Here is a 24,432-nt window from a genome sequence, read left to right as displayed (position 1 = left end):
AAGGGATGTGAAGGGTAAACAAAGGAGGAGGCTGCAATGCTTGGTAAGAAATGTACGCATTATCCTGCCCATGTAATTGTAACCCCTCTGTACAGTACGTTCACAAATAAAATAAAATAAAAATTAAAAAAAAAAAGAGTATCAGTAGGGAAGTTGGGAAAAAGAGGCCCAAAAACATGAGGATTCAAATAACCACCTGAAAATTAAGAGAACATTAAAGAGCACAAAGGACATATTTTCTAGTGAAAATAAGAGTAACTTCTGACAAGAAATCCACATTCAAAATAGTTGATCAAAAGGAAGGCTATCCATTCTACAAGGAATCAGAAAAAGTAACTCCCCACATTCCCATATGAAGGAATGCTAAGTCACTCTGACTGTCATTGAAGGGAGAGGAGGAAGTACCACATCAGGATTCCATATTGGGATCAAAACTGCATCAAAAGCTTCAATTTCTATATATCATCACTCATCTCTTCCATTAAAATATTTCTCATTGTTTCTATGAATAGTTATGAATTACATATTTACCACACAATAGTTGTGCCTTCTTCACTTAACAGTAAAAGTCTCAAAAGTTTTTAGGTATATAAGATAAGCATAACTATATTGATTAAAAAAATGTTTATTCATGTTTAAAATGCTATGTCCAGCAAATCATAAAAGAAATATTCTAACTCCTAAGAAAGTGGCAAGGAACAAAAGAGAGATCTTTAAAATAACTAAAAAGAATTTTATAAAATTTACTATGTCAGATTCAATTACCTAGGACTAGAAAACAGACTCATTTGAAAAGTCCTAGTCGGATAAACAAATTAAGTGAATGCATTCTTATATGAAACTTTTTTAAGGCATTGGTTTTGATGATATTTAAATAATAATGAAAAGAGAAGCAGGAAAAAAAAGACACATGGAGAATCACTTCAACTCGAGAGATCAATAGAAAAGAGCCCAAATAAAACTGACCCAGATAATGTAATCAAAGGCAAGTTCAATGACCCAAGAACCCAAGTATTCTGTAGCCTCCACTGAGAAACAAACTGCAATTTGACACAATAATTGCATAAAAGATGTCTCATGCAGTTCTTCAGTTTGTCCACGGGAGCACAGGACAGAACCATGAGGTAAGACATCCAGCTTCAGCCACAAAATGAAAACAGATCTGCGGTGAACACGCTCGTCCAAGTATGTATTTCTGAATTAATATTTTAATCAGAATAAGTAGACACAGGATTTGAATGAGCTCCCTCTGATAGGTATGTCAAATATGTGAGATCTGTCACTTTTTGTAAAATAAGTCACTCAACCAATCTTTTGCAATATTTAAATCTGTCCCTATTCAACAACAGTTTGCCTACATTTTTACTTTGAAGATCTTTCTACCCTCCTCCCAACCACAGAATTTATGTAATGTGTGATAGCTTATCCTATTTCATCTCCTTCCTCCTGATAAGTAATCAGTATCCTGATGTTGTTTAGTAGTCCCCTTATTTTTCAAACCTACGTTTATATTTAATTGAAAAAAGTGCTACATATAGAGAGATAACACATAGGTTGTTTGTTCTTATTTTGAATGTCTATGAAAAACAAATTTCGGTCTTCTACCTCAACTTATTTTCCTCCCTCAACACCATATTTATATTTAAACCTCACATATGTACCTCTAGTTTATTTATGTTATCACAAAGTATTCAATACACAAATAAAGCTTGTTTTCTCTTTGTTCCTCTTCTTGAGGTGTTTTTTTAATTTTCAAAGGACAGCCGCCAGATCACAGAGTAATATATAATAACTACACACATTCCCAAAAGAATGTTAGATTACTACATCTTCAGTATCTGAGATCGAAAGGATTCTTTCATTTGCTAGTCTGAAGTGCTTGAAATAATATCTGATAGTTACAATTTGCATGTTCTTGTTTACTGATAAAATGGGTTCTCTTTTTTTTGTGGGGGGGGTCCAGTCGTGGGGCCTGAACTCTGGGCCTGAGCGCTGTCCCTCAGCTCTTCAGCTCAAGGCTAGCACTCTACCACTTGAGCCACACCACCACTCCCGGCTTTTTTCTTTTTGCTTATGTGGTGCTGAGGAATCGAACCCAGGGCCTCAGGCATGCAAGGCAAGCACTCTACCACTGAGCCAACTTCCCAGCCCCTAAAATGGGTTCTTATTTACAGGAAATCCATGTATCATAATCTATCAATTGGCAATTTTTGATGTCTGCCCATTTGTCTTTTTAATAAGAACTGTAAGTCATACATATAAAAATAGATAAGCTTGGGGGTGGAAGCATCTGCAGAAGGGTGGGGAAAAGGAGGGCAAAGAGTGGTTAATAGGATCAAAGTTCTTCATAAATTATGAAAATAGAATAAGGAAAACCATCAAAAATGCTCAAAAGGGGAAGGGAAATTAAGAAAGAATTAAGGGGTGAATTTAATCAAAGTACATCATACCCATTTATGGAAATATCACAGTGAAACACCTTTGTAAGAAAAGGTGTTATGGTAATAAAAACAGAAGAAATATATAAGAATATCACATCTGAAGAATAATAAAAGCATAAACATATGTACTCTATTTTCAGAAAGGAGAACATAGTAACAAAAAAACAGAAGCCTTCCATGCCCCTATCTGAACACAACTGAATCTTACTTTCATGATTCCAGTCCTTACCTTTATAAATTCTCCACATATACATATGAACCCTTAGATGACACATTAACTAATTCTGCCTATTTTCACAACTTTACCTAAATATAATCACATAATGTAAACTTCTTTAGCTTTAACTGCTTGATATAGCTGTTTATATACATTTGGGATCTATTAATTTCTACAGATCTATGACACTACATGCCGACATGTAAATGTCACAGTTTATTTCTCTGTTAATATGGTTGGTAATGTGAGTTGGCCCGCTTTTCAGCTAGTACTAATAATGTTGTAGAACTCTCATCTCTTTCTGATGGCCGAGACAAACTCAGGATATATCCACAGTCATATGTACAAAAGAGATTTCAGATAGGGCTTTCTACACTTACAGGAGCTTTCCAAGCTCAACAGATCCATCAACATTTGGTTCTGTTAAACATTTTTCTACTGGATTTCTTTTTTCATATTAGGCCCTTTAATATGATCAATGTCAATCTTTCTTATTTTGTTATTTTTAAGTAGTTGTACAAAGAAGTTGACATTTAACAAAGGAGTTTATGAATACACTGTATCTTGATCAATCTTCCAACACATGAAGAGCAAACAGACTATGTTATTGTATCAGCATAGTGGTACATGGCAGTTCATTTTAGTATGATATACCTTGATCAGACTCAATTCTCCCCTTCTCAAAACAATTTCAACAAGCTTCACTGTTCCAGTTGGACATATGTAAAAGTATTAAGACCATCTTCACCTTCCTTCCACCTCTAGATCAATACTACTAATATCTCTTTCTGGACATGAACATTTTACATTCCCGTCATTCATTTTTAAATATATATTAATTGTTCACTATGATATTTATAGACATGTAAAATATTTTAATCAAATTGGCTCCCTGCTTGTTCTTACCTTTCTTCATCCCCACTATGCCCTATTATTCCAGCAGCATCTAGTGAATTTCATTTAACTATTTTCATTCACAAAAGCAATGTATTTCATTATTATTTACTTTCTAATATTCCATATGCCTCTTCCCTCAATCCTCACAATCCTACAATTAAAAACATGTTATATAAAAACATAATATGTATGCATGTATGTATGTATGATCCTATATGTCTTATCTTTTAGATCTAGCATCCACATATGAGAAAATATGTGACGTTTGTCCTTCTGAAAGTGGCTTAAAACATGATAAAAAAAAAAAACATGATCATCACCAGCTCCATCCACTTCCCTGTAAATGGCAGAATTTCATTTTTCATATGGCAGAATAATTCTCCATTATGTTATATATGTATCACATTTTCTTAACCTATCCATCAACTGCAAGGTATCTGTGATATTCCCATAGCTTGTCTATTGTGAATAGTGCTTCAATGATCATGAGTTTGCAAGTATCACCATTGTATCCTAAATTACAACCATTCAGATATATGCCCAAGAGCACCATTGCTAGATAGCGTGGTAATTTTAGTTTGGGCTTTTTTTCATGGGGCTTGAACTCGGGGCTTGGGTGCTATCCCTCAGCTCTTCAGCTAAAGGTGAGCGCTCTACCGCTTGAGCCACAGTGCCACTTCCGGTTTTCTAGTGGTTCATTGGAAATAAGTGTCTCACGGACTGTCCTGCCCGGGCTGGCTTTGAACCATGATCCTCAGATTTCAGCCTCCTGAGTAGGTAGCTAGGAGTACAGGCATGAGCCACCGGCACCCGGCATAGTTTCGGCTTTTTGAGGAATCTCCATACTAATTTCCATAGTGGCTGCATGAGTTTACGTTACTACCAACAGTGTATATGATCCTCACATACATATTATTCACTTAATTTATTGTAGCCCCTTAACTTTACTTATGGAGGGATTTATTAGGTAAATTTTACCTTAATGCAGTCAATATTTTTTCTTCTAAAAAATATTTTTAAGGATTCTCATGTTTCAGATATTAAATTTTACCAAAGTGATGTCAATGTCCTATATTTGCTAGCAAAATGTTGACTTTTTTCTCAAATAAATTGTTAGTTCATCAAGACATGAGTTTTGCATTTGATGTGAGGTAGAGCTATATTTTCCCATAGTTGACTGTCTCAGAACAATTAAAGCAGAACCCATCATAATCCTTATTAACAATCAAGTCTATTAACAATCACTTAAGTAGCCAAATATGGTTAGAACTATTTCAAAGCTCCCTAATGATCTTCTGCCATTGCTAAATAATATTAATAACCAAACAGTCTTAAATCTTAATGTGTAATAAGGCTGTACCCTTGTACTTATGCTTTGCCTTTTGATTATAAGATCCATCGTGTACTTTTCCAAAATATACCAAGCAAGTTCAAGGTTCCAAATTCAAGCCCTAGTACTGAGGACAAATGGATTTGTACTACATTTATATATTATATATTTATAGAATTTCATCTTTTATATTGTTCTCCTATGAAAAATTTTTACACCTTTTTACTCTTTTCAGTCTTTGAATAATATTTGATCATTTTACCCATGAATATCTTGAATATTTTATATAAGATCTACATCGGGTACTTCAAAATTTTAATTTGTACTATGTATAAAAATGTACAGTTTTTGTATCTTTTCCATTTTCCTTTTGCTTTTTGGTAGTATTGGAGTGTGAATTTTGGATTTGCTTCCAACCAAGAACTCTAGCACTTAAGCCACATTCCTAGCCCTTTCTAATTACTTTTTAAAAAGGGTCTTGTACCCAGGCTGGCCTCGAACCACAATCCTCCTACCTATCTATGCCTCCTGCATAACTGAGGTCACAAAAGTGTACCACCATACTGACTATTTTTTGTTGAAATGGGGGGAAAAAATCTTGCTAACGTTTTTTTGGGGGTTGGTCTTGGGCCACAGTCCTCCAGATCTCCAACTCCAAAGTAGCTGATACTACAGGCATTATGTATTGCACCACACTGTTAAAATTCTAATTGGTTATCATTTAAAACAGTCATCTTTCTGTATTGTACTAGAATACATTAACTTTAGAAAATTATCTTAAGATTTCTTGTATTTCTTTCTCTTTTCTCCTCTGGCAGTAATGGGGTTTTAAATTCACAATCTTGCCTTTCTATGCTCTACCACTTGATCAACTCCTCCAGCTCTATTTTTCACTGGCTGTTTGAGAGATATGGTGTAGTAAAGTTTTTGTTTTCCTGTCTGGATTTGCCTCAAACAGATCTCAGCCACCATTCAAGCTAGGATTGCAGATATGAGCCACATGTACAGGGTAGTCATATTATTTCTAGTAGATCTGGATATTCTATTGATTTTCTTGGTAAACCATAATAACAGATACAAATAAATCAATTTTAGCTCACATTTTCCAACACTTACATCTTTGCACCAAATAGAATTTCCCACATAGTAATTAATTGGACTGGAGACAGTTGATAAGTATGGTTAGGGACTGATTTTGATAGAAATATTTATAATGAGTCATCATTAGTAATAATGGTTGCTATAAAAGCTGGCAGATATCATTTACAGAGTTCAGAAAGCACTTTTCTAATTCTAGTTTGTTGAAGTTTTCATTAATATCTCCAAATGTATATTTTATTGTAAAAATGATATAGAGGGTTTACACTTACATAAGTAAGGAAATGAGTACAAATCTTGTTAAACATTGTTACCCCCTCCATTGTTTTCTCCTGTTTCCCCCGTCCCGACTCCTGTCCCCTCTGCAAGTTGTGAAGTTCATTTCCAATATAGTGGCTTGTGAGTATCACTGTTTGGTTTGTTCACCCTTTGTCCTCTGTCTCACCATTTCTGTGATTTCCCCTTACAATTCCCAAATAAGATAAATATAAATGCAATACAAAGGGTACCAAAATCAAAAGCAGTGTATTTTAATGGCATGGAAATTATCAACCAATTATTTACCTATCTTTATCAAGATAACTACATGCAGTCAGGTGGCTATAGCTTATGTCCTTAATCCTAGCTACTCAAGAGACTGAGATCTTAGTTCAAAGCCAGCCCAGACAGGAAAGTCCATGAGACTCATCTCCAATTAACCCCAGGAAAACTGGAAGTGGCACTGGGACACAAAGTGGTAGAGCACTAGACTGAGCAAAAAAGCTTAGGGACAGTACCCAGGCCCAGAATTCAAGACCCATAACCCACCAAAAAAAAAAAAAAAAGGATACCTATGTATTATTTTATCCTATGTCAGTCAACACTGGAGAATACAATACATGTATAATAATAATTAGATAGGACAAAACTATGACTTAAGTTCGCAGTTTAGGTGTGTAACTGTTTTGAACTCACATTTGGATATTTTACTACTTAAGCTTTGTCCCAGCAGACAAATATTTAATTATTCTTTATCTGTTCATTAAAAAGAGAAGGCCTGGTAACTGCAAAAAAAAAATCTTCTAAAATGTTTCATTTTAATCTACTTGTGATATGAACACATCTAAACTTAAAAAATGAGCTTGGCAAATGTCATTTTTCTACTCTACGAAACAGACTGTACAAGTTTTTCAGAATTAGGCAAAAAGATGCATGTAAAATAATCTGGGACTAAAGGAGGAGACGCTATTCATTTCAGATTTAATTCTATCTAGCTTTCTAATTTGTGTAATTTAGCTTCTTGTCTTTAATGTGTCCTACATTTTTTTTATTTTAAAAAAATCTTGAGTTTATTCCCCAGGGATACAGTGACTGTCTCAAGGCTGTTCATTGTCTTCCTATATTCAATGCTCAGATAGGGTTTTCTGACTGGCCAACTTTAATGCTTTCCATCCTTTTTTTTTTTTTTATCAGGCGTGCGTGCCTGAACCAAGGCTTGGACTCAGAATTTTCACTCCATTGTTTCATTCATGGCTGGCATTCTACAATTTCAGCCAAGCCTCCACACAGTATTTGTGCTGTTAACTAGAGATAAGAGTCTTGCAAACTTTTTTGCCAGATCTGGCTTTGGACTTCCATCCTCTTAATCTCTACCTCCTGAATAGCTAAGATTACACACATGAGTCACTAGAGTCTGGCTGCCACATTATTTTGAAGAATAGTCCTCAGGCATTTCAAAAAGTATTACTAAAATGTCTTTATAAAAAAGTAACACTACAATTACAGCTAAAAAGTAAAAAAGCTACTTATTTTCAAATCTTTTCTATTTAGATTTCCATTTGGTCTCAAATGTTTTCTCTTTTTTTAAAACATGTTGTGTTGATGCAAAGACACAATGCCTATGTGCCTCTTATCATATAAAAGAATATATATCAACATGAGCTCCAAGAATTAGAAACAAGAGGATTTTTGTTGCTATTTTTGTTTTCTTTTCATTTTGTTTGTTCAATTATCAGTCTTTCGGTGGTTACAAAAATGGAAGACAAAGGGTGATCAAATGAAGCAATGGCATTCACTAGACATAATGTTGAAAATGAACTGTACAACTTGTGGGGGAGTGGGAGGGAAAAACTGGGAGAGAGCAAGGGAAGGGGTAACACTGTCCAAAAAGAAATGTACTCATTACCTGACTCACATAACTAATCTTTCTGTATATCACTTTTACAATAACAATATAAATAAATAAATGTGTGCAAGTAGAATCTATACATTACCATTTGCTGATCTTTCATTTCATTTCTTGCTGCTATTTCCTCCTACTTTGGTTTTTTTTGCAGTTTACTTTTCTTACTTGAAGAAACTGGGACATTTCTCCTATTGCATAGTGTTTGTCAAACTGTGGCAAATAGACTGTTCTAAAATAGAGTGACTGGAAGTGGCGCTGTAGCTCAAGTGGTAGAGTGCTTGCCTTGAGCTGAAGAGCTGAGGGACAGCGCCCAGGCCCAGAGTTCAAGCCCCACAACTGACAATATCTATATCTATATAATAGTGTGACTACTGCACACAAAAGTGCACAGTCCATGCAAAGGCAACCAAAAGCAAAAAGCAAAAGCACTGACAATATCACAACCTATCCACAGAATCCAACAAAAGTCAACTGAAATATTTAGAATAGTTGCTTAAAAATCTTCAACAAGCCAGGCTCGGGTGGCTCATGCCTATAATACTAGCTGCTTAGGAGACTGAGATCTGAGGATCGCGGTTCAAAGCCAGCCTGGGCAGGAACATCTATGAGACTCTTATCTCCAATTAACCACCAGAAAACAGGAAGAGGTGCTATGGCTCAAGTGGTAGAGCACTTGGCAGGAACTGAAGAGCTCAGGGATACCACCCAGGCTCAGAGTTCAAGACCCACCAAAAAAAAAAAAAAAAGTTTCAACATTTTCCAGTTAGCATGCCAAGTGCTCTCTTTGAATTCCTATTTCATTCTGCAGATCACATCATGAGTAGTTCATAATTCATACTTTCCCTGTGTAAGTCTGGTCTGTTACATCTCCATGGTACAACTTTCCAAGTCCCTCTATACTTCCCAGAAATTTAATAGCTGATCAAGAAATGAATTAGATTTAAATCTAAATCTGGGTAAATCTTTATAGTTAGTACTGTGTCCTTCTATCAGGAAACACATAACTGTGATTGGTCCTGACTCTGTGATATTAGTTGGCATTGGAGTGTTCTTACTAGTACTTCATGTCAAAGTATCTCTTGTCCTCTGAGACAATCCCTCAGGAAGGTCCCTATTTCTCTGGAACAAATTGTGTCTCCCTATTACCTCCATTTCTGATGCAGTACAGAATTTTGGGCTGTCAATTGTAACTCTTTACCCATTGTGAGGATCATAGACAGAGCTACTTAGTTATGCTGTAGATTCTGTGTATGTATAAGATTTGATTTCACATTGCTATACCATTTTCTCTGTTTTGAAAGATGTCCAAACACTATAAAACTACTTCCCCACTACTTTTCTTAAAGTAAAATGTGGCCAGCATTGATCTCATTGATCTTCACACACACACACACACACACACAAACACAGATACACACACACACACACACACACACACACACACACAAAGTACAGCACAACACAGCACAGCAAAGCACAGAATAGTTAGCAAAGCACAAATCAAACTTGCTAATCATGTTTTTCAGATTTCTTCTATCTTTATTCATTTTGTCTCATTAATCCATTGGTCTCTGGTTAAAGTCATTTAAAATCTTCTACTATGGTTATGAGTTCATCAAATTTAATTTTTAATTCTTCAGTATTTTGTTGTGTGTCAGGCATAATAGTACAAAGAAGTTCATAATTCACGAGGCTTCTTAGTTGATACATCATTTATTTCTATTTGTCATATTTTCCATAAATTCTAAGCTAATATTAATACTTCTATAACTAACACAGCTGTACTATTATTAATACTATAATTAGTATTGCTCTTGATAACCTTTGCTGGATGTATATTCTTCCCAGCCTTCAATTTCAACCTCTGTTGTGATTTTTGTTCAAGTTCTTTAAATATCCAATCTGACAAGTTTCTTTAATTGCTAAGTTTAACCCATTTAAATTTGTGAATGCAAATGCACATGGACCCTTAATTTGGGTTTTCTACTTACCAAATTATTTTTTCTTTTATTATGACTTCTGTTGACTTGGATCCTTTCTGCATTCCTCCTTCATTACTCCTTCAAATGTCAAGCTATAAATCATACTGCAATCTAAACTAAGTATGTCACCCATTGTTTCTATCTTTTCCCTAAGTTCAGTAACAACTTTAACAGATCTTACCTACTGACTATTCCTTCTAATTACTGGTTATTTTATTTATTTTTATTAGTTATATTATTAGTTATTTTCAGATTTCATGTTTTCTCCACAACTGAGTATACTGTCATAGTTCTTTCACATAGTTTCTCATATTGATCAGTTTCTTTTGCTCTATAACCACTTTTTTCCTATTGAAAAGTATGCTACAATGACTAAAATAATGATTACAAAGATTATAAAATAATAGAAAGACATTGAAACCATATAATCTTTAATATTATACATAGAATGACATAACTACCTTAAAAAATTATTATTCAAGCTAGGAATCGTTCTAGAGTGCTTGCCTAGCATGCATGAGGCCCTGGGTTCAATTCCTTGATACCACATAAAACAAAAAAAGTCAGTAAATAAATTGTAATTTTTAACAACAAATTCCTAGTCAAATAGGAATAAAAAGGATGAAGGAAAATTACCTTAAGAGTTAAGATTAGACCAGATTTCATATCAGTACTTCAGTTGAAGACAGGAATTCAGAAACCAGCAACCTCTTCCCCTCCCTATTCACTATTCTTGAGTAGAAGCTTCCTTAGGGTCATAAGCAACTGATAAGCAGTCCCAGGAAAACAGCAGAATATGTAGACTAGGCAATGGACTCAGGATTTGTGCTCCAGTTTCAGTTAAGCCATCAACTGATTGTACAATCTTGGGAAGGTAATTAAGCCTTTTAGAATTCAGAGTTCTTATGCTCCAAATCTACCCTAAAAGGATTTTATTAAGAGTAATAAAAGAATATGTAAAAATACTTTATCAAACTGTAAGGAGGTTATAATCATTACATGCCTGCATTATATTTTTTAACTATAAATTAGAACATACAGTAACATTATCCAACTAAATGATCAATGCACACTACCTGCTAAATTGGACTATACCCAAAACAAGTATGAGAGAAAGCAAGGGCTAATTCCCGCCAACTTCTTTTGCAACCTCTCTTCTAGCCTGGATTGGCCCATTAAAACACTAGTGTGCACTTCATAGCCTTCATTGACTCTTTAGTGACACACAGATTTACACGTCAGTATGTATTTTTCTTCCTAATTTCTTTTTCTTTTTTTTTTATTGGTTGTGGGGCCTGAACTCTGGGCATGAGCACTGTCCTTCAGCTCTTCAGCTCAAGGCTAGTGCTCTACCACTTGAGCCACAGTACCATTTCCTGCTTTTTCTGCTTATGCGGTCCTAAGGAATCGAATCCAGGGCCTCATACATGCAAAGCAAGCACTCTACCACTGAGCCACCTTCCCAGCACCTCCTTCCTAATTTCTTTAACAAGGTAAGGCACATTGAGCACCTGATTCAATTCCATGACCTGGATGTCATATTACAGGCATAACAACTCCTCTTACAGATTAATTCTAAGTGTAACTCTATTACTTCATTGTATTTTGTAGCCTCTGACCTACCTTTGTTCATTATCTCGCAGTTTACTAATACATTTATTTTTTTATTAGTAGTTATTATTCCTAACTTAAGAGAGCTGTCAGCTATTCTACCCAGTTAGAATGTTAATTTAAGCTCCTGTGAGGTCTAGTTCTGCTGGCCTTTCTGTTATAGTTAGTTATATTATCATAGACTCAGGAGATAGAGCATATCCTGAGGCAAACAGAAAGAAAAGAGGAAATCTCTTGGTACATGACTTCTTTAATGCAACAAAACAATGTTTATTTATTATCCAAAAGATCCAATGCTTTGGGCTTTTTAATAAGAGCCTATTTAGCTGGTATTTTTAAGAGGGAAAATTGTGATCATACTAACTCCTCTGTCCCAAAAAAGAGAAGAAAACTGCCATAAGTGAAATACTTTCTGAGCCCACTGTAATCTCATCTGCTTCTTACCATAAAGATGGAGATGGTCTTTAAAATATTTGAATGAAGAATCTGTGGTTACAATAAGTTTTTCAGGATATGGATGCAGGCTTTTTAGGGATTTTCATACTTTTCGAAGAAAAAAGATGTACATAATATGTTAAGATAGCATCTAACAGAGTAACCAAAATAACAGACTACCTGATCAAAAAGGTTCTAATGATCCAGAAACACACATGAAGAACACCAGCAAAACAGGGGAAGGCGGAAATAAATACTTTAGGGACAAGAACGCAATTCACAGTCCAAGCCAATATCTTTTTAAGTCCCCTAAGGTACAGAAGAGGTTCATTAATCTCCAACACCATGAAAACATAATTAACTTCTAGTGACTGAAGACTAGAATAACCTGAGCACAGATGTCAATTTTATGTGTTCAGTCATCTTGGATTAAAGTACAACTGGAGTCATGGAATATCCATTTTTAACAAATAAAAAGAGAAAAGCAGATCTGTACTGAGAGAAAGAATGACAAAAGGGAAAACAGAGGTCTGCTGATTTCTGTAGTTACTAATGCAACAAATCAGACACTGACAGTACTGTGAACAATGGCTATCATGAAAGGTGATTCACTAAATCAAAATATCAGCAAGGGCAACACTACTGGATCACTGAAACAGCCTTCAGTGACAACATCATAAAATGTCCATGATGTCCTTTAATAATGATATACATTTTACAACTCACCTCATGCTTGGAGAAGAGCCGAACACCCTCTAGCTGGTGGAAAACTGGATAATGCTGAGAATCAATCTGGTCTCGACGGTAAACATCGCCCACCACCAGGAAGGCATCCAGTCCTGCATGCAGTAAGTCCCACTGGTGAGCCGATGTGTGTGCTCTCAGCATGTAAGTTTGATTCAGGTAATAGTTGTCCCCCTTCTTTCTGCTGGGGTGGTCAGCTGGGATGAGCAAGCTGTCAAAGTTCTGCCAGGTGGTAACCACTGGAGAAAGGTTATCATAAACAGAGAATAGTGGGGTTCTAGAGCGGCCCACATACTGCTTGTAGAAGTGTTCCTTCACCCTCTCCTTTATCAGCCACAGAGGGTGGTGTTGCTGGTTGTGCAGGTTCTTGCCCACCCTGGAGAGAACCTTACGGGAGAGGTTGCTGTGGTCATCCTGAAGATAGGACTTTCCCAGAAGTTCCACCACACTACCAGATGCCGCTTGGGCAGCACACGCTGCTGTAGGCTTACTGGAGCCCCAGGCCTGATGCTGATAGCTTCTGTAGGCATGACTAGCCTTCCTTGCCAGGCCGATGTAGACGCAGATAACTCTCCTAAGAGCTGAGCAAACCATTGCAGAAATGTCTCACAGATTCTGGAAGAGAACACATGCACAAGTTTTCTTCTGTGGGTAACAAGTGTGTCCTTTGTGCCTCCCACCAGCTTGCCATTTCCCTCCTGACATGTCCCACTATCACCTCCAGACAAGGTTAATTTATAAAATCACCTGACAGAGATTTTCAAAACTTATCTTGAAAATTAAAGTAGTATCTGACAGTATTAGAGAATTTTAAGTAGTAATAAGGACATAAGGGTTCTTTGTCCTCAGCAGATTACTCTTGTTACCACAAGAGCAGGTCAGTTGGTCCCCCCATCTCTGGTTTCTGCCAAGATTTTCACTCAATGCCTCTACCTTGATCTTTAGACTCCCAGAACCAGAACTCTGAGGAATGTTTTTTTTTTCCTTTATAAATTCTGTGATCCCACTATAGCCACAGAAAACTGACTAAAGTGCAAGGATCGCCAAGGTCATTTTTAGTGCCTTAATCTCAAATTGGTCCTTTTCTTATCATCTAAACTTGTTTTATGGCAGATTTTCTTTCACCATGCTGTGTATTCCAAACTCCTCATGTGGGATGATATTTTAAATGTGACGACTTCCTTTTATTTTTACTACATTCTAAAACCAAAAAGTTCTAAAAGAATCACCTAAAAGCATATATCCACGTACCTGGACACTAACAAAGATCCCATTGATGAAAGAATGCACATGACCAACCACACAGGCATGTGAAGAGAAAAATGTAGCAACTAGCCATATTTCACAATCTCCCATCTGGCCTCATAATGACAAAGTTCTGTTTGCCTGTATTAGCAGATTTCTGGATTTTATCACAAGACCATTATTCACAATACTATTTCTAAAACATCTTAAAGTATATCCCTTTAAGAAGTAGTGATCTTTAGATAATATTTAAAGAGCAGATGGGGAAAAAGTAAATAGAAAAACAAGAATAATAATACTTTGTATGAATTTCCAATACAAAGTGATAGACTACATTGAATCTATTTTTATTAATGCAAATCATATCTGTATTATATATGGTCATATTTCAATTGTATCTTTGCTTGGTAAAAAAAGCAAATTTCTAGTACTTACAAAAACTATACAAAGCACAGGATTGAACTTACTATAGAAGGGACAAAGAACTGACAGAAGACAAGTATTAACACAGATTTAGAAAACTAAATAAATAAAGCCATATTTGATTAATGATTCTAGTACTAGGGAGGCTGGGGCATGAGGATTGAAAATTCAAAGCAAGCCTTGACCACACAGTGAAACTTTTAGCTTAAATAAGAGAAAGAGGGAAAAGGAGAAAGAGAGGAAAGGAAAGGCAAAGGAGAGGAAGGGAAATAAAAGAAAAAAGAAAGCAAAATAGAAATAGAGAAGGTAAAATATGCCAAGAATTTAATAAGATCACCAAATTCCACAGGTAAAAGTCTCTAGCTTAGACTTCATTTCTAAGATAATATGACAAAGACTCAAATGTAGCTGTCCAAACTCTAATACTGCTAGCATTAAAACAATAGCAAATGCTTCTGTACTGCTAATACCTCATTCATCCCCCATATATAGAAACCAGTTTTAAATCCCTGAAGGATCTCAGAAATGAGAACCAATGGAAATCATATCCTACCATATATTAATAATTTAAGCTTATAAACATAAATCACTAAACTCTAGCTAAAATTTGGAATTTTTACCTGCTGAGCAACTTAAAAACATACAACTCTGTAACTGTCCTAATTCAAGCCCATGTTATCATGTCAACTAGTTACAAGTAGTCACAGCAATCATCTGCATTAGCAGAGAACTATGTTGCTCCAAGTAACATCCCAAAAGCTTACTGCCATGGGACTGCCAGCTTACTGGCAGCACAAATACCCAAATCAAAATCAGAAAACCTAACTACAAGTTAAATTGCTGTGTTCCTCTGCTTAAAAGCCTAAACATAGAACCTTTGTCCAAGACAATCATGTGAGAAATTTTCAAAGATGATTAGGGACTTGGAATTTATTTGTTTATGGCATTATTTTGTCAAAATGGCTTCAAAACTGTTTTGGGCTGAGACTCAACAGAAATCCATCTTCTTTTCTTCCTTGTTCAGCAGTGTTACTACAGTGGATAGGATTTTAAAAATGCATGACCAGCTTACACATATTAGCCCAAAGAACAGTTAGGTTGTTAATTATCCAACTCAGTACTCTCAGTGACATAAAAGAAAGCATTTTTTCCTTCCAAATACATGTGCTGTTCCACAAAGTTCTAGATTGTTCTGGAAACATTTCTATGTAATTATTTTTGTTACTAGCTATACATTTCTTTCTCAGTTTTTAGGTCCTCACACACATCTGAATTCAAGGTTCTTACACATATATCCCAACCTCACCTCCCTTCACTGATCTCCTCACATAATCCATAGCTTATAAAGAAGTTTAATTTTCTTATGCTCATTTTCAGATCTTTTATCTACTCACTCAGACCCTGCTAATATCCCCAATGTCATTCTTCCCACCCAAATAGCTATTTGTTCTTTGTATTCTCATCTCATAGAAAGAAGATTAATGACAAGGATAGCTTTTTGTTTCCATATTTGAAGTGTTTTCCTGCTGCCTCTTATCAAATTTCTTTATAAGAATTAAGTCATCTAGAAATATGTAAGAGACCCAGGGAGATGGCAATTCCTATTTCCATTCTAGAGTACTCTTCCACTTCACTCTTTCAGCATTCCTAACTATTTTAAGTAAATTAAAGCCCATACAGACCAAGTGATTGCCCCCAAATCTTATACTTTAGATCCTATACCATTACATAAGTTTGAGAACTCAGCAATTCAAGTACTTCTCAAAAGACTGAAGACTTTTCAATTCCTTCCCCATCGTTATCTTCTATTTATCTGAATAATTCAGACCATACATCAACCTACTTTTAAATACACAAATAAATAAGCTAAAAAAAGTTAATTACCGAGCTAGGAATGAGGTTAGTGGTAGAATGCTTGCCTAGCATGCCTGAAGACCTAGGTTCAATTCCTCAGTAGCACATAAACAAAAAAGGCTGGAAATGGCATTGTAGCTCAAATGGTAGAGTGCTAGCCTTGAGCAAAAGAAACTCAGTGACAGGACATAGGCCCTGAGTTCAAGCCCCAGGACTGGAAAAAAAAATTACCTTAGATATGAGAAGTGAAATAAAAATGTAAACAAACAAAATATGTGAGCCGAGGGCCAAATCCACTATAGCCTCTTTGGTGAAATAAAGCATATTGGAATACAGCAAAGCCAATTATTTTATAAACTGTCTATGGTGTTTGGTTTGGTTTTGTGACACAAAGGCAGGATTAAGTACTTGCCATACAAAGAATAACACTTAAAGCCTAAAACACTGTCTAGTCCTTCAATAAAAACATTTACCAAATTCTATTTCAACTTAATAAAATCTTCATAGTCACAAATACATGTGAACTAGAGAGCCACAAAAAGTAACTTAAGAATTAATGTAGGTAATATTTTGGAACTGGTACAAAGGGCACAGAGAAGATGACCATGAGAAAAGTCAACATAATACAGTAGGCCACAGGACAGATTGTAGAAATGTTCACCTGGGTTGCTTGGAAAGTGACCCTCTGAGGTACTGTATGGACATATTATTTGATCTTTCTGGTCATCAAACTCTTTACTATAAAACAGAAAAAGTGCCAGGAGCTGGTGGCTCACATCTGTAACCCTAGCTAGCTACTAAGGAGGCTGAGATCTGAGGATCACAGTTCAAAACTAGCCTAGGCAGGAAAGTTTGTGAGACTCTTATCTCCAATAAACCTTGAGAAAATCCAAAGTGGTACTATAGCTCAAGTGGAATAGCATTCACCTTGAACTGAAGAGTTGAGGAACAGCACTCAGACCCACAGTTCAAGCCTCATGACTGACAAAACAACAATACAACAGTAATATTTTATAGTAAAAGAATTAAACTAGATCCTGCTCATAAGAACTCCTAGTCTAGTGTGTAAGAGATGACTTAGAATTAAAAGTGACCCAGAGATTTCACAGATCAGGCAACAGAAAAAACAGCAAAATGTACACTGAGATAAAGAACACAAAATGAGCTGGGTGTCCATGGCTCATGCCTGTAATCCTAGCTACTCAAAAGGCTGAGATCTGAGGATAGCGGTTCAAAGCCAGCCCCAGGAAACTCTGTGAGTCTCTTATCTCCAATAAACCACTCACAAAACCGGAAGTGGTGCTGTGGCTCAAGTGGTAGAGTGCTTGCCTTGAGCTGATGAGTTGAGGGACAGCACCCATGGCCAGAGTTCAAGCCCCACAACTGGCCAAAAAAATAGGAACATAAAATGAGTATCTCACTTGTCATTCAGATCACCTATATAAGTAGCTGTAGAAAAACTAGACAAAAGGAAGTATGAATGAGATAGTCATGTTTTAATTTACATGAAAAAAATAAAGTAAGATTTGGAAGTAAAGAGTTTATTTCTAGAAATGGAATGAATTTATTTAGAGATAAGAGGTTATATAACAGTGTATAGGATTATAATAGAAGAGTGTAAATATAACTCTTGGAAATTTTTCATATTTAAAAGAGAATAGAAAGAGTAAGACAGTAGAGAACAAGAGGGTATAGTATCACAAAGTCTGGAAAGGAAAATATATACAAGGAAAAACCCAAATACTACTCTATGTACAAGGCTTAAGATACTGAGTTATCATTAGTTATTTTGTCATCATGCTACATTTTTTATTATGCAATTTGAGCTTAGTATACACACATGGGCATACATAAGCTTGTATGCACACATGTATATACACACACACACATACACACACCTTCTTATATTAATCTAGACTCTGAGTATAGCCTACCACTATATCTGACAGTAAGAGAAAGAAGAGAGAGGCAAAAGAAATAGAAGAAGAGGAAGGATAGAGCAAACTTGGTCAGCAGGATCAAACACAAGGTGAGTAGGCAGAGGCAGCCAAGTTAAGAACTATTTAACACTAAGTTTAAAAAAAACTAGGAAATGGGCAGAAATATATGCAAGCCATGTATCTGGTAAGAACTTAATACATAAAATATTTAAGAAATACAAATAATAGTAAGAAAACAAGCACCCCAACTTTTAAATGGGAAAATGATATGAATAGACATTTGTCAAAAGACATAAATGGCCAGCAAGATATACAAAAATGCTCAAAATCACTAGACATCAGAGAAATACAACTTAAAACCACAATGAGCTATCTGCTTACATTTGTTCAAATGGCTATTATCAAAAGGACAAAAAAAATAGCAAGTGATAGAGAGGATATAAACACACACACACACACACACACACACACACACAGAGGAACCCCTATACACTGTTGGTAATGATGTTTAGTTAGTTACAGTTTGGGGCACATTAAGAATGCTTTAGCCAGAAGTTGATAACTCATGCCTGTAAGCTACTCAGGAGTCTGAGATTCAGAAGATTTCACCTCTACACTAGCCTGAGTAGAAAAATCCATGAAATTCCATTTCAAATTAATGAGTAAAAAAGCCAAGCTAAAGGCATGGCTCAGGTGGTAGACCACCATCACAGCAAGCCAAGCTAACACAAAGCCTGAGTTCAAACTTCAGTACCATCAAAAAAGAAGGAAAAAAAGAGAACATTGTAAGCTTTTTAAAATGAATGTTGCTGTTTGAATGAATGAGTTTTGTAACTCAATATCTTCTCAGTCTCCCTCATTCTTCTGTGATAGGGAAAACTTCACACACTAATGGCTTCTGTAAACCATAACTAGTTTTCTTTAAAAAAAAACCTTTGGTAAGCGACCATGACTTAGACAAGGTTACCAAAAGTGAAAGAGTAGTTCTACAACCCCTAACAGAGTACTTAGTTTCTACTGAGAATAAATGAAGTTTGGCTCTATCGGTACATATACATTTTAATCTACTAAGGAAGAGGAGGGAAATGGTAGGATTCTATTAACGTTTTTATTATTATTCTCTTAAAGTAATGTACAAAAGAGTTGCCATTTAACAGAGATGTTTATGAATACAATATCTTGATCAATGTCACCCCTTTCAACATTCTCACCTATCCTTCCCCTACTCACCCCTTCCCTAACTGTTCTTAATTTTATAGAATACACAGTGAATTCTTATCTGCATTTTCCCCCTTTTCTCCTCTTCATTTGTCTACTTTTCTCCCCACCCCTTCCAATTACTCACTTCCTAGTGTTTTATTTTGCTGAACTTGCATTAACATTTACTCACAAAAAAGCAAAGAGAAAGTATGTTTTTGTTCCTCTCAGCCAGCATAAATACAAAGAAAAAGTCTATAAAAAGGCAATATGCTCTATTACTGGTAAGAGTGATTGATAAAAGCTTTCTAGAAAGCAATTTAACCCTTTGATAGGATAACGATCCACCTAAGACTTTATCACAAAGAAATAGTGTAAATGAAGACAAAGTAAACACAAAGAAGCTTCATTTTAGTACTAAGTGTAGTGAAAAATTATAAACGAAAAATGTCCTAAAACAAGAGAATGATTAAGCAAATTATAGTAGAACCATACAATAAAATAAGCAGTGATTAAATATAACAGTTGTAAAGTTTCAATAAGGTTATATACTTAAAACATTCTAATTAACATAAAGTTATACGTATATGATCTTACCTACATACATATATTATCTACTTATAAAGCTATGTCTGATATATATAAGTAAAAAACCTATTTCAAACTTATCAAGTTGAGCTCAAAACATTTTAATATCTTGTATTAAACCTACATACAACAAGGATAAATGCTAGTGTAAACATAACTTTGCTAAGAATAGTTAAATATAAGTATTGAATGACCAGTAAATGCAGGTAGAATGCTTAGAATAGAAAACTTCTTTATTTCTAGTTATCTTTCCCTACCTGTAAGTCAACTGTCACAGGAGCCACACTTACCACTCAATGCCATTTTCCTAAAACACTTAGGTTTTCTAGGAAATTAGTAATACCTAATCCTATTGCAGGTGTATGTTTCTCAATTATACCCATGAAAGAAAGCCTTAATACCTGATAAAGTGTTATTTTACACTTTAGGGAAAAAACATGCATTTCTAGTAAAAAATATTCATTAAAACAGTTCAAACCTATCAATATATTCAGTTCATTATATGGGTCTGCTAAAAGATCATAAAGATTACTACCTTAATAAACACCAAATTCAATCTGGACAAATAAATAATGGCCCCATATTTCATTCTCCAGTAATGGGCCAAGCTCATGGCAGACAGCCTTTGGAAAGGCTATCCATTGTCTTGTCCAAGCACTTCACCTGTATTGAGTTATCACAAAGCATGTTTCAAGGTGAGTATATAACTGATGACTATGACTGAGTTCTCTCTATTTGTCTTGTGGGTATTTTTCACCCATGCTCAGGATGTGATCAACATCAACCAATCTGCTCATATGTATCAGAATTTAATAACATTCCACAGATTTCCCCATCATTCAAAGAACATGGGAATATGTCATTATACAATTCAGCATTTATCCAACTTATTATTTTTGCTGATCAACTCTTAGCTTAGAGAAGTGTGATTATCTTTTGACTGATAGCATAAAACTTTCAATTTCTTCTTCCAAGTTCACTTTTGAACATCAACATATCCCAAAGTCACAATAGTGACTTTAATAGTGATTGCTTCAACTGCATTTTTAAGGGTGAATTCTTTCTGAAAGTCTTGGAGTTCTGGGAATCTATTAACCATGGCAAGTATACAGATTGGGGTTTTTTTGTGTAAACCTGTTCTTCAGGAGGCAATTTTCAATTCCCTGGTCACCTGATTTCATTAAATCTGTTATATTATTGTGAAATCAAATGTGATAAACAGTACTTTTTTACAAAAAGTTAAACAGTCTGTGTAGAATAGTTGCCTAGTAACAATTTTTACTTTTCTTCCCTTCCAATTTATCTTCAGTGAGCACTACAAAGCACTCCTGATCTGGTCAGAAAATATTTCAAGTCACTTATACTTTCTTACAGAAGTAGCAAAGCTTAAATAATCCACATACACCCTCCATGTATCTTGAAATAGGCTTTTGTTCCTCCGTTCTGCCATCTTTATAGCGTGCCTGGAGCCCTCTCACATCAAAGGACAATCATTTTCTGATTAGTATCTTTAAAATCAGTGCTTTTTCCACACTATTTATGTTTTGTAAAAATGTATGATGCTATTTCTTTAAAACAGCAAGTTTATTCAGAAAAACATTTTCAATGCATATTTTCATACATAAACCTCATCAATAAGGTTTTCAGTTAGTTTCTGAGGAACAAAGCTCTCGCAACAGACTTTCAGATAGTTTCTACCATGAAGCTTCTTAAATCCTCAGTTAATCTACAAATATTCACTATTCATCTTTGATTTTCACCTGTTAAGTCATTTCTTAACCAATAAGCCCTTTACTGAACACTTCCAATCTTTCACTGAACAATTCCCTATAATTGAACTTTTTTCCTTCTAGTTATGAAATGTTTTCCTATTTTTCATTGGATATTGGTCATCACTGTCACTGTAAAAAATTCTACAACTTGTTATTTATTTAGGTTTTATTTCATTAGTGGAGTTCCCCATACAAAAGATATCTCAGAGTCACATCACAATCAGGTTTTTAACTATATCTTGGTGGTAAGTATAGATCGTTTCAGTCTTCCTTTTGACTACTGCCCACAGGTAACTTCTTGCTCTTTTTACATATTCATAATGCAATTAAACTCGTTCATTTTTAAAATATACTATAAAACTGTAAACTTAAGTGTGGTCAATCCACCAACGAAACAATTCATAAGTCAAATCATTTTAGATCTGGTACCCAACTAAGGTTTGGAAGAACATTTATGGGGGGGGGGAGGAATAAACTTTGTTTCAAGACTGTGTTTCATATTTTAGATAAGAAAATAAGATAATGTAAACCCAGATTTCTCTTGATCTAAACTACTCAGTCATGTCAGCTGGCCTTCAACCCAGCCCTTCCCTCAACAACTTAATCTTAACCTCCATCCCACACAGGGCAAACGGGGCGGGGGGGGGGCAACTGAATAGTCTTCAATATTCAATATTAACTCTAGATTTCTTATACTCCAATCCTAAATTACCTTTACTGACTCCTCCTGAACTCTGCCCTATGACACACACCATATATTTTCCCTCAACACCTATGTGTGGGGAAATTATTCTTCTACAAACACCATTTTCTTTAATTCTGAGGTATCAACACAGAGATGTTAAAAGCTGTGTTAGATTTTAATTGTGTAGCACAACAATATACTTCAATAGGGAAATATACTTAATATAATGTAAAAGTAAAATATACCATATTAGGATAATAAAAAAGCATGTTCTAAACCTACAGCCAGCATCATACTTAATGGTGAAAAACTAAAGCCATTTCCTCTAACCCCAGGAACCAGACAAGGATGTCCACTCTCTCCACTTCTCTTCAATTTAGTATTAGAATGCCTAGCTACAACAATAAGACAAGATGCAAACATAAAGGAGATCCAAATAGGGAAAGATGAAATAAAACGCTCCCTCTTTGCAGATAACATGATCTTATATTTAAAGAATCCCATATACTCCACTCCCAAATTATGTGAGCTGATTTGAAAGTTTGACAAAGTAGCAGGGTATAAAATTAACCTTTAAAAATCAATGGCTTTTCTGTATGCCAACAATGTTCAAAATCGTGAAAGCAACTCCATTTGTAATAGCTCCACAAAAAAATAAAATACTTAGGAATTAACGAAAGAAGTGAAGGACCTCAATGATGAAAGCTTTAAAAGCCTGAAAAAGGAAATCAAAGCAAAACTTAAAAAGTAGAAAAACCTCCCATGCTCCTGGATTGGAAGATCAACATCGTGAAAATGGCAATACTTCCCAAGGCTATCTACAAATTCAATGCGATCCTATCAATATTTCAATCTCATCCTTCAAGGAAATAGAAGAGGCAATCCAAAATATCATATGGAACAATAAAAGGCCCCAAATAGCAACAACGATCCTTTACAGAAAGACAGTGATGGTGGAATATCAATACCAAATTTCAAACTCTACCACAAAGCCATAGTAACCAAACAGCTTAGAAGAGGCCTCAGGGCCAATGGAATAGAACTGAAAACCCAGAAATGAACCCACAGACCTATAGGCACCTAATCTTCAATAAGGGAGCTAAAACAATAGAATGGAAGAAAGATAGCCTCTTCAGTAAATTTGAAAGTTATGGTAAATGGTGCTGGCAAAATTGGTTAATTACCTGTAGAAAACTAAAGCTAGATCCTTATATATCACCCTGCAACAGAATCAACTCCAAATGGATCAAAGACCTCAGAGTCAAAGCAGACACCCTGGAAACATTACAGGACGAAATAAAAACTCTAGGTCTCCTTGACACAGGCCGGAATTTCTTACTAGAGAACCAGAAACACAACAAATCAAAGAAAGGTTAGACAAAGGGAACTGCATGAAGCTGCAGAGCTTCTTCATGGCAAAGGACATAGCTAGCAAGATCAATAGAAAGCCCACGGATTGGGAGAAGAGCTGCACTAGCCATACAATGGACAAGCGTCTCATATCTAAAATATATTTAGAACTCAAAAAATTAAATCCCCTAACAACAAATCCTCTAAGAAACAACTGCCCGATAGATAAGTGGGCTAATGTTTTAAAGAGAAGCTTCTCAGAAGAGGAAATAAGAATGGCCAATAGACACATGAAGAAATGCTCACCCTCTCTAGCCATAAAAGAAATGCAAATCAAAACAACATTGAGATTCTACCTCACCCCAGTTAGAATGGCTATAATCAAGAACTCTAATAACAACAGATGCTGGAGGGGATGTGGACAGAAGAGAACCCTACTGCATTGTTCGTGGGAGTGTA

The 24,432-nt window shown here is 35.4% G+C and overlaps 1 protein-coding gene across 2 annotated transcripts in view; it reads right to left on the bottom strand.

The window, feature by feature from the left end:
- Positions 1-24,432, bottom strand: part of Fars2 (phenylalanyl-tRNA synthetase 2, mitochondrial) — a 429,795-nt gene that overhangs the window by 339,269 nt on the left and 66,094 nt on the right. For both annotated transcript variants that reach the window (XM_013016736.1, XM_013016737.1), the window contains exon 2: positions 12,902-13,534. In XM_013016736.1, the coding sequence (XP_012872190.1) occupies positions 12,902-13,513 (612 nt within the window). In that variant the 5' untranslated portion in view covers positions 13,514-13,534. The remainder of the gene's footprint in view (positions 1-12,901; positions 13,535-24,432) is intronic.

Source organism: Dipodomys ordii, unplaced genomic scaffold, assembly GCF_000151885.1.
Source record: "Dipodomys ordii isolate 6190 unplaced genomic scaffold, Dord_2.0 Scaffold32, whole genome shotgun sequence".
NCBI classification, from domain to species: Eukaryota; Metazoa; Chordata; class Mammalia; order Rodentia; family Heteromyidae; genus Dipodomys; species Dipodomys ordii.
The sequence above is the reverse complement of the archived record's forward strand: the minus strand, read 5'-3'. Positions and strand labels throughout refer to the sequence as shown.